This window comes from Caretta caretta, chromosome 1 (genome assembly GCF_965140235.1).
Source record: "Caretta caretta isolate rCarCar2 chromosome 1, rCarCar1.hap1, whole genome shotgun sequence".
In the NCBI taxonomy this organism is placed as follows: domain Eukaryota; kingdom Metazoa; phylum Chordata; order Testudines; family Cheloniidae; genus Caretta; species Caretta caretta.
Genome location: NC_134206.1, coordinates 194,790,975 through 194,803,833, shown reverse-complemented (window position 1 = coordinate 194,803,833; position 12,859 = coordinate 194,790,975). Strand labels below are relative to the sequence as shown.

At 38.3% G+C, this 12,859-nt stretch overlaps 1 protein-coding gene across 5 annotated transcripts in view; it reads right to left on the bottom strand.

Moving 5' to 3' along the window:
- CD47 (CD47 molecule) overlaps positions 1 to 12,859 on the bottom strand; it is a 38,190-nt gene that overhangs the window by 5,957 nt on the left and 19,374 nt on the right. For 4 of the 5 annotated variants that reach the window (XM_048870775.2, XM_048870784.2, XM_048870793.2 and 1 more), the window contains exons 5-8: positions 5,742 to 5,834; positions 5,106 to 5,204; positions 2,387 to 2,479; positions 306 to 334 (exon numbers count right to left, since the gene is read on the bottom strand). In XM_048870775.2, the coding sequence (XP_048726732.2) occupies positions 306 to 334; positions 2,387 to 2,479; positions 5,106 to 5,204; positions 5,742 to 5,834 (314 nt within the window). The remainder of the gene's footprint in view (positions 1 to 305; positions 335 to 2,386; positions 2,480 to 5,105; positions 5,205 to 5,741; positions 5,835 to 12,859) is intronic. The other variant, XM_048870797.2, reaches the window with a different exon arrangement.

Sequence of the window (12,859 nt, the reverse complement as noted above, 5' to 3'; positions counted from 1 at the left end):
TGACCACCCAATGGCCCTTCCAACTCGAGTTGGATAGGGTAGCTCTGTTTCCATGTCCATTCAAATCCTTGGCCTGTCAGAAAAATTAGCCAGCAAGGGGACCAATTACAGAGATCTGGAAGTACATAATCAGGAACTAGACTAAGGCCACCAATTCAATTAACACAGACTACTGGACAGCTACCATATAGCAGTGACTTTTGCTTGCTACCAACCTGGTCTGAATTCAAACTAGTGGTGAAAGGCTCAGTATCTCATTACCATTCCTCATCTAATCACCCCAAATTTATTATTTCTAAGCTTACCTTTGGAGGTTGATCTTTCTTGCAGGAACCTAAAAATATTACAGAACATAAAAATGAGCACATTATTAGCTATACAAAAGAATTCAACTTTTAACTGAAGAAAAAGACAAAAGTTGGAGGAAAGCAACAACAGTCAGAAGGAATCACATCCTTGGTTATTTATCCCAAACTACTTTGTGCGATCTATACATTCTAGGAGACTGCATCACTCTTCTGTAGAGGGGATAAATGTTCCAAGCACAAGTGCTCCATGTATTAATTCAGCTAAAGCACTTCCAGATCTATGAATGAAAAACATTACACAAGAGCATTATTATTGTTACTATGGCACTCTTGTGCTGGGTGGGTTGGGAGCTATTGTTTCAACAATGATACATTTGCTAGGCCAGCTCACCGCATAAAAATCTACCACATGAATACTGATCTTGTAATGGGATTTCACTGTAATAACATCTACTTCCTATCTCCCAAAATCATATCTAATAAGACTGTAGCAGCATAATCTCATAATATAAAAACCACAAAAGTGAAGCTAAATAGTTTAGATCATTAGCATGTTGTACCAAAACCAAACTCTGCCCTGAGATACACACAGTGCCCATCAAAATCAATGGAAGTCGTGTTCGCGTTACTCTGTTGCCTAGTCTGGTCTCTCTCAGTTCACCCCCTCAGATGTCAAGCTCCATGCCTTTACACCTCCTGGGATGGAATTCTCTGATTCTCCTATTATTAGGCCAGGTCCAGAGTAGTATGAACCATGATAATATGGTTTTTGATACAGGTGACCAGATCAAACCATTGTTTAATCTTAGCAGCACAGTATACTATAAGAGTCAAAGAATTTTAACACAACAAAGGGGCTACATGTATTTCTGTTTTACCCTAATCCCCACCACCCTATGTTAATAGGCCAGGCATGTTTGCTTCTTCAGACCCCATCATGCAGAATGTCTGTCTGTCAGTCTTCTCTCAGCAAACAACTGCCTGGCAACTGCCTCCCCCTCTAGAGAATAACTTTTTACAGTTTAGTGTCCTTTTGAACCATTCTGGCTTCTAGCCTGAGCAAATTTGTAACTTTGGCTGGAGCCTTGAAGTAGTATCTTCCTAGTTCACAGCTCAGGCAATGTCACTTAATAACCTCCACCTTGCTTATGGGGAAGTGGTGTATCTAGAGTCAAACTGTGTTGCCTTCCTTCTAGTTTCCTAACAGCCTTGCTATTAAACTAAATCACCATCTGAATACAATAAACAGTTCAATAATCACATATAGCCATACAGTATCTATCCCAATAACCAAGTCACAAACAAAATAAAGAACATATTACAGATCAGCCCCACAACTTCCAGTCTGCACATATCCAGAAGCAGAATTTGTCCCATAACAACATCTGATACATAGGAATATAAAAATTTTTCTCCCAAATTAATCCCTCACACCTACCTCAATTCTCCTTCTGCATTTAAGTTTCCCTCCTGCCTGGGTCATTTTACCTACTCACTTTTTGGTCACCCCCTTGGGTCCACTTCCTAAAGTAGTTTGTTTTTTACACGTAATTTATTGTATATTCCAAAAGCACATCATTAGATTTTATACTTTTCTGATTACTTTATTCTGATGCCAGTACTGGATGAGGAGACCAGTTCATGGAATGAGACTGAAACACAAATCAGGCTATGTTAATAAGACCCATTCTAGAGTTATCTTGCTAGCCAGAGACCTTCCCGGAACTTTGGCTTTGAAAAAGCGTAAATGGGCCTCACTGTTCACTCCAGGAGTTCCCCTCATAAAATATCTACTAGATGTTCTACCCACTCATCATTTAAAAGGGTTTTTGGGGACAAGAGTTCACATGAGGGAGGGGAATATGTCATAGATCAATGAAGAAAAGGAAACTGGTGTCTGGAGTTAAGAGACCTGTATTTTTTTTAAAAAAACAACAACATAACATATCAGATCACATGCTATTTTAAAATACAATTATATTCACCTCCAAAAAAAATGAATTCAGGGAACAGTTCTTCTGAATATTCAGATTAAAACACCAGAAAAAAAGTAATAAAAATTACTAGGTGCTACTTACCCAAAGCAATCATATAAATTAGGCCAACAACTGCCATAAGAGCCATAATGGCTAACCCAGCAATCACGACAGCACCATTTTTCGGAGGGCATGCTGTTGAAAACAAATTAAACATTTATATTATTTTAAGCAGGTAAAGGAACATATAAAATGTATTTCAGAGTAGCAGCCATGTTAATCTGTATCCGCAAAAAGAAAAGGAGTACTTGTGGCACCTTAGAGACTAACAAATTTATTTGAGCATAAGCTTTCGTGAGCTACAGCTCACTTCATAGCCGATGAAGTGAGCTGTAGCTCACGAAAGCTTATGCTCAAATAAATTTGTTAGTCTCTAAGGTGCCACAAGTACTCCTTTTCTTTTTATAAGATGTAATTTCTCATTGAAATTTTTCTGTTCATAGCATGAGCATTCATTTTCAACTAGTAAGGGACAATAGCCTAATTTATCTGTTTTAACAATATGCAGAAAAAAAATCCTTGCAATTTTTGAAATGTCATTTAACATATAAAATTATACTAATCTGTTGCATTCTAAGGGCATTTTTAATTATTCAGTGTTTTTCTCCTTTAGAGCAGAACTTCTACTCCCTACTCCTTTACAATATTGCGCAAATTTAATAAAAAATAATTTTGGTGAGAGACATACTTAAGTACATAGTAAATGTTTTGGGCCAAATTCTGCTCTCCATTACATAAGTCTAAATCTGGAGTGGCTCCAAAATATCCCCCAGATTCTCCAAATATACATCAATAGAGCTGAGAAGAGAAGTTGGCTGTTAAAATCTAACCCAGTCCCCCACCAAAATGCCCACTCACCCTGGCCCCAATAAGAAAAGAACTTTAGTTTAACTTCAGTAGGGGCTACTCTAATCTGCTCAGAGTTAGGCATAGGCTTAGACTCAAGGCCTCTAATTTCTACTGAAATATTTAAATGTTGAATTTTTAAAAGATGTTGAACATAACATTCGGAAATATACACAAAGTCGGTCTTATGCTGTAAATGGGTACTGTGAAAGGGACACAGTTTGGGAAAATATCACTTCTGTTTGAAAATGTTGCACCTACTATAATAAAAACATCACCTAAGACTACGATAAATGAAAAAGATAAGCAAAAAAGTTATCAGGTTATTTAATTGCTGCATGACAGCATTTAGGCCATGATCCTGCAAACACTTACTTAAATGCTTAACTTCATGTATTTGTGTAAGTGTTGGAAAGATCAGGATCATAGTGTAGTCAGATTGACTCTTTCACCTCTATAGTCCGTTTTTCCTTTGCTAAAAGACCCTTTGAAAAACAGAGCAACAGAAAACCCTTATTTTTCCTCAAAGGAGTTTTTTGTTTGTGATATTTTTAAAATCAAGACAGTATTTAAAGGATGCTCTATCAGAAGCAGGATTTTTTTAAAATTAGGCAATTAAAAAAATCCAAGTTAACACAGCTTTAAGAACCTGCTTTCAAAAATTATTTGTAAACAGTTTTTGAGGCCAGTGCAAAGACAGTATTTTTTTCCTTTTTAAAGAAGATCAGTTATTGAAAACTCTCCATAACTTTTCTTCCCAACCCCCAAACACCATTTAAAAATAGTTACACCCTGTTCACACTGGCCAAAACAGCAAAGCTACTTGACACCATTTTCAAGATAAGTTTTTGAAACCGTTTCTTAACATGGTGCATTTAGTAGAACAGAGGCATAATTCTCTCAAGTCAAATTCACATTTATGCTTTCTAGGATAAGTCACTTCAAGACATCTACAAGAGAAAGTATTCTGTATGAACACAGTTCAGTGTTTTACCATTATTAGAGTCCTGCATGGATACAAAATTTGTATCTGCATCTGATCCGGGAGCTGCAAAAATGGTCCGCTGATAAAAAGCAGGTATCTGCGGATTTGCAGGGCTCTAACCATTATTCGCAAACACACTGCCAAGCTTGGCCAGCCCTAAATTTGTCCTCTCTTTCTTCTGAGATTACTTTGCTCTGTGTTTTACTCTTGAAGAAAAAAAGCTTCCATTTTTTGCTGGCCCACGAGAAAATAAAAATCAAATTTTAATCAGTACTGTATCAGAACACTGCAGGCATTCTTCCAAGTTTACTATTTAATGAATTCGCATTCTTGCTGAAGCTCTTGTGATTCATTTGCCTCAACGATACTGTTAAAACATACACAGCAAAAGCAAAGGTTTGACAATACACTCTACTGATTTATTCATTTAAACATCAGAAATGGATTCTGCCTCTGTGCATGTGTTCTTTTTAAGATTGTTGAACACAATCAAAACAACACACTAATGAGGGTCAATGCTGGTTGTAGGTGACTCTTTAGGGTATGCAGTACTGCAAAATAAGTAGTAAATTAAAGCAATCCTTTTTTTAGGCAACTGCTTGCAGGATGCAGCCATGCTGGATAGTCATACAAATGAAACTATAATATGTAACATAATGCCTTAAGGTTATTTTTCCTTCACCAGATACAACAGTAGTAACACAGCAGTTCTAGAATATATTTATAGCAATTCTATTGCTAAATCATGAGGCAGAAAAGTTACTTTACAAAATATTCCAGTGTTAATGTGCAAATAAACTGGTCCCACTAGGTACAGACAAAGGTAAAAAGAACAGATACAAAAAAGTATTTTGTGCAAAAGATTCTCATTATTAAACCAAATTGCTAAAATTAAGTATATTTTCTTTTAAAAGAAGGTATGTTGCTTACCTGTGATGCACAGGGCAAAGCCGATGACAGCAATCAAATAACCAAGTGATTCCAGAACTACCACAAGAATTTCAAACAGTAGTAGATTATTCTTAAAAACTGGAGGGAAAAAGCCAAATATTTTACTGTAGCTTTTGAAAGGACAACAAAAGAAAACATGTGAGGTTTGTGATCCAAACTGGACTAGGAACCAGAATCTTCTGAATACTAGTCCTGGCCAGCTTGTGTGATGACTAAAGAAATCCTGAGACAAACAGCTAGGCCTTTCCCTTAAAGGACAAGGGACACAATAAAAGCAAACAACGTAAGTGGAAAAGTAAACAAAAAATCCCTGAAGGTTGTGATTCAATCCAATCCTATGACCCTGGATGAGGAGTCTGAGCTACCCAAAGACATTCTACCCCCAACTCCATCTCCCAAGCAGACAATTCACAGTTCTTTTCTTGATCACCTAAGCCAGGTGATCTCAGGTTATTCCCTTGTTCACAGGACATTAGGAAGACCAGGACCGCAGCACACTGTCATAGTGCCTATTTATGAATGACAAACATGTAGGTTATGAGTAAAAAAAAAAATTGTGTTTCTAATATTAGACTGAGATGCTTTTAATGAGACAGTAAATAAATGAATCCTCACCTATCTTAAGCAGAAAATACTGAAGTGGCACTAAAATCACAGCAGGGAGTACAATTAAGCCAAGTCCAGCTTGATTCTTTGGCTCAAACCCATCTGTAAACAGTTGTACAAATTAGTAAAACAGAAAATCATGGCTGACATTAAGCACATGCAAAGCAAGTAACCTCTTGGGATCCTCACACTTTTAGGGGTCTGGAAATCCCAAGCACGCTCTGCAACTCACTTCCTGACCTTTGATCTCTTCAAGCAGTAGAACAGGAGGAAGAAATCAGTTTTTGGCCTAATTCTCCCCTTCTGCAGTTTGGAGCTCTACAAATCACAAGGCTGCCCTGGAGCAAATCCAAATGCAGTAATACATTTTAAATAAACACCCAGTAATTATATAACCCATTGAACCCTGGTGAAGATTTTGTACTCTTTTCTTTCACCTGGCCATGTTCAACCTGGAGGTCTGGACTTCTGCTGGGACTGTAAATGTTTGTTCTGTACATAAGGGAGTCTTTGCCCGAACTTGTTTAAATACCAGGTTCTGGAGAAAATAACATTCCTGGATGGGATATTCCAAGCCCAAGGTATAGGAGTTTTGTTTAATATACTGTGTTGTTTACAGTGATAAGGTTTGGTTCAGTTCTTTTCTCAGTCCTGTTCATTCCTCCTTAAAGAAAGTTTTCATTGCCTATATGTTGTATATTTAATACTACCTTGTCTCCCGATTCTTCCTTCTATGATAGTGGATTATCTTGGTAGTGAGATACACTAAGGTTTCGGAGTACTCCACACTCAGATCCTATTGAACTTCACTTAGATTAAAGACATTCTTCTATTTTGGTAAAGTTTGTGGCCCGGCCCGGCCCAGTCAAGTACTGGACCAGACCAGTTATGGGTTAGTCTCATAAGAGGAGGAGAGAGAATCTCTTCTAAGACAGCTCCATATATATTACCACATATGGGGCCAGATCCTCAGCTTCATCAATTTACAACAGCTCAGGATCTGATCCATTGTGTTGGATACTGATATTAATATGTTTTGATATTGCTTTGTACAGATTTGCATGTTGAACAGAGGTCTTCAGAAGGATACCTTGTGAATTTGATTGCAAATATGGACAAAGATTAAACTACTTTTTGAGCCACAGCTTATCAAAACTGAACTCCAGATATGAAATTTAAGCAAGCACCTCTTATGAGCTCAGAATTACCCATTAGGAAATCAAAATAGAAAGAGTACACATTTGAAATGGCATCATTACCAAGAATCAATAACTCCAAACTAAGTGTTGCTTTTATGTTTACTAGATTTGTTACTTAAAAAAAAAAAATCCAGTAAACAATAATACATTAACACTATACAATCTATACCACGTCAACGCATTTTAACAGATTTTTACATGTTTTTGGACTCAATCCTGCAGCTGCTCCTCATTCAGAAGTCCCACTGACATCAATTGGAATTCTTGGTGAGCGTGGAACAGGAATTAAAAAGCCCTTTAATTAAATCTTTTAATCTGCATATGAAATTGATTCTCTTTCTTTTTGCAGTTTAAAAATAAAAAGATTATTTTAAACAGAGGCAAGCCTCTACAGTATGTTTAAAGAATTAGAAATACTCTTATCCAATATTCCATAGTTTCTTAATGTGTAACTTTAATAACTTCCATAATGTGTAAGTTTAATCTAACTTTAACAAGTAGTCTTATGTGACAATTACCCTTGACTTTAATGAATAACTTTGTTCACATGCATCAGTGTTTGCAAAACCCAGGCTTCAGTCAGCACTTTGTAGCTGTGGAAGTTATACAAGCATTTTTTTCCTCCAGGATCTACATGGTCGCACTCAAATTTGGCATTCTCCTCTCATGAGACATATGGAGGTTGCTTTTACATTAATGGGAAAGACACACTAATAGCCTGAATTTACACAACTAAAGTCAATAGGAGGGCTATCATTGACTTTAATGGGAGTTCTGATTGGCTCAGTTCTTAAATTATGAATATTTTGACTGCACCCTCCAAGGAAACTTACTCTGCAGCTGATGGAATAACACTGCTCTACCCTGATCAGCCCTTGCTTCTGGATAGCACTGGGCACGTCAAGTAAATTGCCTTGCTCTGTCTCCCTGCATATGTGCACAGACAGCGATACAAAAACAGAAATCCATTAATTTCTCAACTGCCTTTCTCTCTAACCAAATTGAATACTGCAGAGCAAACACATATGGGTTACACAAGCAGAAGTCTTGGATTGTTGTTAGTTCTTTTATTTTGGGGGGGAATTCTGTAACAAGGGAAAAAGAGCAGAGCGTGCAACCAGAAAGGACGACACTGTGGGAAGAAGAGAGAACATTCTTCAGAGTGCAGCCTCTACTGCTGATTTCAACACCTGGTAACTGGAGCAAAAACTGCCATGCACGCAGGTCGTAAAAAATGCACTACTTGGGAATATTTTCACGAAATTCCTGTACCTCTGGATTAAAAAAAAAAAATGAACACATGCCAAATGCAAACAATACAACAAAAAGATGTAAGGCCTGGTTGCCAGAATGAAACATTATGAAAAATAATCCTCAGAAAGCAAAGACTTTGAAGATGATGATGTAAACATGTCTGAACCATCAGGATCAAATGGTTAATAAACTTATTTTTCCACCATTCTATGGACTGCCTATGATATCTTAGTATGCTAGTGAACGATAACTTAAATTACTGTCATAAATTTGTGTTTTGGGTGGATTACTTATGAATTTCAAAATGTTTATGTTTAAAATATAATTGATGTTAGTTATGGGAGTATTTATCAATTAAATTTTTATGGTTACCGCTGCACTTTTGAAATATTTTTTTATTGCTCAAAATAATCAAATATACTAGGCGACGATTTTCTGTTTAAAAGTAGTTTTATCAGGCATTTATTAATTTTAACATTTAATTTTTTTTTCAAGCTGTTTGGTATTTTTGAGATAAGCATTTAAATAGATATAGATAATCCTTATAACTTATTTTTACTATACAACTGCGTTTAGAATAAATTGTATAATTTAAACAGTGGTACAAACAGCAGCAGTAGGAGAAATCTTTCATTTACAATCTTCTATTTTTTAAGCAGGGCCCTGAATCACAGGGAGTGAGAGTGGCTTTTTTTTTTTACCATTTTATTTCAGGATCCAACTTATACACAAGGGGTTAAAGAACATCCATCATCTGAATGTCTACAACTTCACAGCCATCTGCTGGTAGCACCAGCAGTGCTGCAACTAAACATACATCAGACTATAAATTACCTATATTAAAAAAAAACCAAAAAAACGCCTTCTCTTCATCATCCAGTAAACATCATGGATGAGTTTGTAATCAGGACCAGCTAGTTCCATCAAGACTTCATCGATGAAAAGACTGCTCAGTTCATTTTTGCAACAAATTCTCCCTTTTGTCTTGTTAAGAATAACCATTTCAATGACATGGTTCGATGATTACGATGAGGTTCCACTCAGCAGAGCAGACATTACTGAAAGGTTGCTGGATGCAGTGTATGAGAAGGAAACTGAACAGCGTGCAAAAACATTGACAAGAAATTATTTAATCTGGGTCTTGATAGAGAAAGCAATGTGTACACTGATCCAATAATATGTGCTTGTGCGGCAACAAAAGATGGGGATGTCTACCTTATAGAAACAACTGGTACCGCCGAGTACTTAAAAGTAGCAGCAGCAAAAGCTATAACAAACTGATCAAAAATTCAAGTGTCAAGTGCATAGCTTTTCATAGACAATGCTGCAAATGTAGCACAAATGAGAAGAAATCTAGAAGAAGATAATGATAGGAACATGAAACTTATAATGTATGGGTGCATTGCTCAGTTGATGCATCTTCTATCTAGCCACAGACTTACGGACAATTCCAGCATAAAGGAAAATGTTGCTGAAAATTGCAAAATACTTCCATAACAAGCACGCCGCTTCAGCTTCACTGAAGAGAGAAAGAGAGCCAAACTAATTCTGCCCCAAGACGTACAACAGAATTCACTGGTTGACTTTTTTGAGCTATTTATCAAGAATTGGCCTATTCTGATGACAATTTATGAAGAAAATCATGACAAAATAGATGGAACTATCACAGTCAAAGAAAAATGTAGAAGATATGCTAGTTCTGTAGCCTTGGACAAACTGCAGAAAGATAGCTGCTGTATTGCTAATGCTGTTGAAATCTGGAAAGTCAAGAGACATGGTAGAAAGAAATACTCAGCAACAAAGTTAAATTTCATGCAGCAAAGAAACAGATGGATCAAGCACTTACTCCACCTCATTTTCTTACCAATATTCTCAATTAAAAAATGAGGAGGGAGTGTTCTGAAAGTTTGAAGGACAGTCGCAGTAACTTAGCCCTGGTCTACACTATGAGTTTAGGTCGAATTTAGCAGCGTTCAATCCATCTAACCCTGCACCCGTCCACATGACGAAGCCATTTTTGTCCACTTAAAGGGCTCTTAAAATCGATTTCTGTACTCCTCCCTGAAAAGGGGATTAGCACTAAAATCGACATCGCCGGGTCAAATTTGGGGTAGTGTGGATGCAATTGGACAGTATTGGCCTCTGGGAGCTATCCCAGAGTGCTCCATTGTGACCGCTCTGGACAGCACTTTGAACTCAGATGCACTTGCGATCCTGCGCGAGCCAGGTCGCTGTGTCACATGCACTCTGTGCTGTGTCAGCCTTGGGCGGGGGCATGACTGCTTTGTGAGCAGGAAGGCCATAGATATAGACATTGCATTAGGTAGCTTCTGTAGCTAGAGAAAACATTCCTGTGCATTCGGCAAAGTCTGTGGCAAAAAAAAAAAACAGAAGCCCCGTGACACATCAAAGTATTAATAATACACAACCACACGTTACATAAAGTATAACAGGGACCACGCGAGGGATACATTCAAGTTGGGTTTCTGTAGTGTAGTGGTTATCATGTTCACCTAACACATGAAAGGTCCCCGGTTTGAAACTGGGCAGAAACAGGTCACTGTTCCTTTTTCTGACTCCCCTCCTGCATTTTTAGCCTTAGAACAGACCGCGCTGTGAAATTTTACTTTGAATTATATCAATTATGAGTTAAATAATATGGAAGCTCTAATTTATAGTCCCGGGTTCCTTTCCCTTTCAGCTGCTCTGATAAATTAACATTTTTGTTGGGGGCGGGGGAAAATTTTCATGAAGCCTTTTATAGGGACTAAATGATATCTAGGACTCTGAAATAATCTTAATGTGGCCCACAGAGTGCAATCCTTCATTCTGGATTTGTCATTCCACAAATTGAACTGCTCCTTATTACTGTCCAGGCTTCACGAGTCTGGGGCAGGCTGGGGTAGGTGTGACCGCGCCATGCTGCTGGCTGGGAGAGCAGCCTGAGGCAGAAGCCTCCAGCTCGCATGATATTCCAGGCTGGACTGAATCTTCATGAGACGAAACTTAAAGAAGAGAATGACCTGGAGTCACTCCCATTAGGTGCTCTAAGAGGAGGATAGCCATGTCTGTCCAGGCACCCCTGATCGACCTCACAGAGGTCTGCCAGGACCACCCAGGAGATGTACAATGGCTATCAGTCCTACTGCACCGTCTGCCACGAAGGCAAGGAGCTGCTGTTGTGTAGCAATGCAGTACAGCTTTTGCCAGCAGCATCCAGGAGACGTACGGCGATGGTAAGCTGAGTGAGCTCCATGCTTGCCTTGGTATGGCAAGCATGGCAGCAGGCTGAGTGGGAGTCGGCGGCCGGGACCCCGGCTGGCAGGAGTTGGCGGACGGAGCCCCAGACCGGCAGCGGGCTGAGCAGCTCAGCCCGCTGCCGGTCTGGGGCTCCGTCCGTCGGCCCCACTCAGCCCCCTGCCTGCTTGGGGTTCCGATCATCCAGGATGGCAGTGGGCTGAGCGGGGCCGGGACCCCGGAAAAAAGGCGCAAAATGATTGTCTGCCCTTGCTTTCATGGAAGGAGGGGGGCCTGACGACATGCACCCAAAACCACCCGCAACAAAGATTTTGTCCCATCAGGCATTGGGAGCTTAACCCAGAATTCCAATGGGCAGTGGAGACTGCGGGAACTGTGGGATAGCTACCCACAGTGCACCGCTCTGTAAGTCGATGCTAGCCACAGTACTGAGGATGCACTCCGCCAACTTAATGTGCTTAGTGTGGACATACGCAATTGACTGTATAAAATCGACTTCTAAAAATCGACTTCTATAAAATCGACCTAATTTCGTAGTGTAGACATATAAGGAAACTACTGTCTCATTTTCATGAGACTTAGCCAAGTAGGAACTTAAGCTTCACTCACTTGGTCATATTTGAACATTTTTCCAGGCTGACCTGAAATAATCAGTTTAATTCACCGATTACAGTTAATCTCTTTGTTCCTTTAATAATTCATTTAGTTGTAAGTGTGAAACATGTTTTGATAAAAGATGTTTATGTATCCAAAACATTTAAGGTTGCTTTGTTAAATAAAAGTAATTTTATATGCTGTTTTTTGTTTAATTAAATTCCAGTTACCATCCTAATGCAGCTTGTCACAAATCATGAACAAAAAGTTAATTTAACTAGTAAATAAGCAATATATCATTCATCATTTTCTAACATACTCAAAATGTACAATTAATAAAGAATCTGAAAATAGTAAGCTATATAACTGCTTAAATCAATGTATATTGGTATAGCATACCCTAGGCAGCAAAAAGAACCAAATCTAGTGTAAATGCTCTATTTAGTTGTAAATCAACATGTTTAATGGTTATATGACCTAATGGGAATGCACCTTTCTTTAGAGAATAACTGAAGTACAAATGGAAAAACTGATTAAAATCAATTCTTTAAATTGAGACTTTCCATTTGGTGATTAAATTGTCTTGATTTAAATCAATCCACCCTGAATCAAAGAGTAATTATCAATGTTTCACTGTGAAACTGGGGGTATATGTCTAGTGGGTCCTCACAGGGGTCTGTCCTGAGTCCAGTACTATTTTATATTTTCATTAATGACATGGGTAGTGGAGTGGAGAGTATGCTTTTAAAATTTGTGGAGGATACCAAGCTAGGAGGGGTTGCTAGTACTTTGGAGGACAGTATTAGAATTCAAAATGACCTT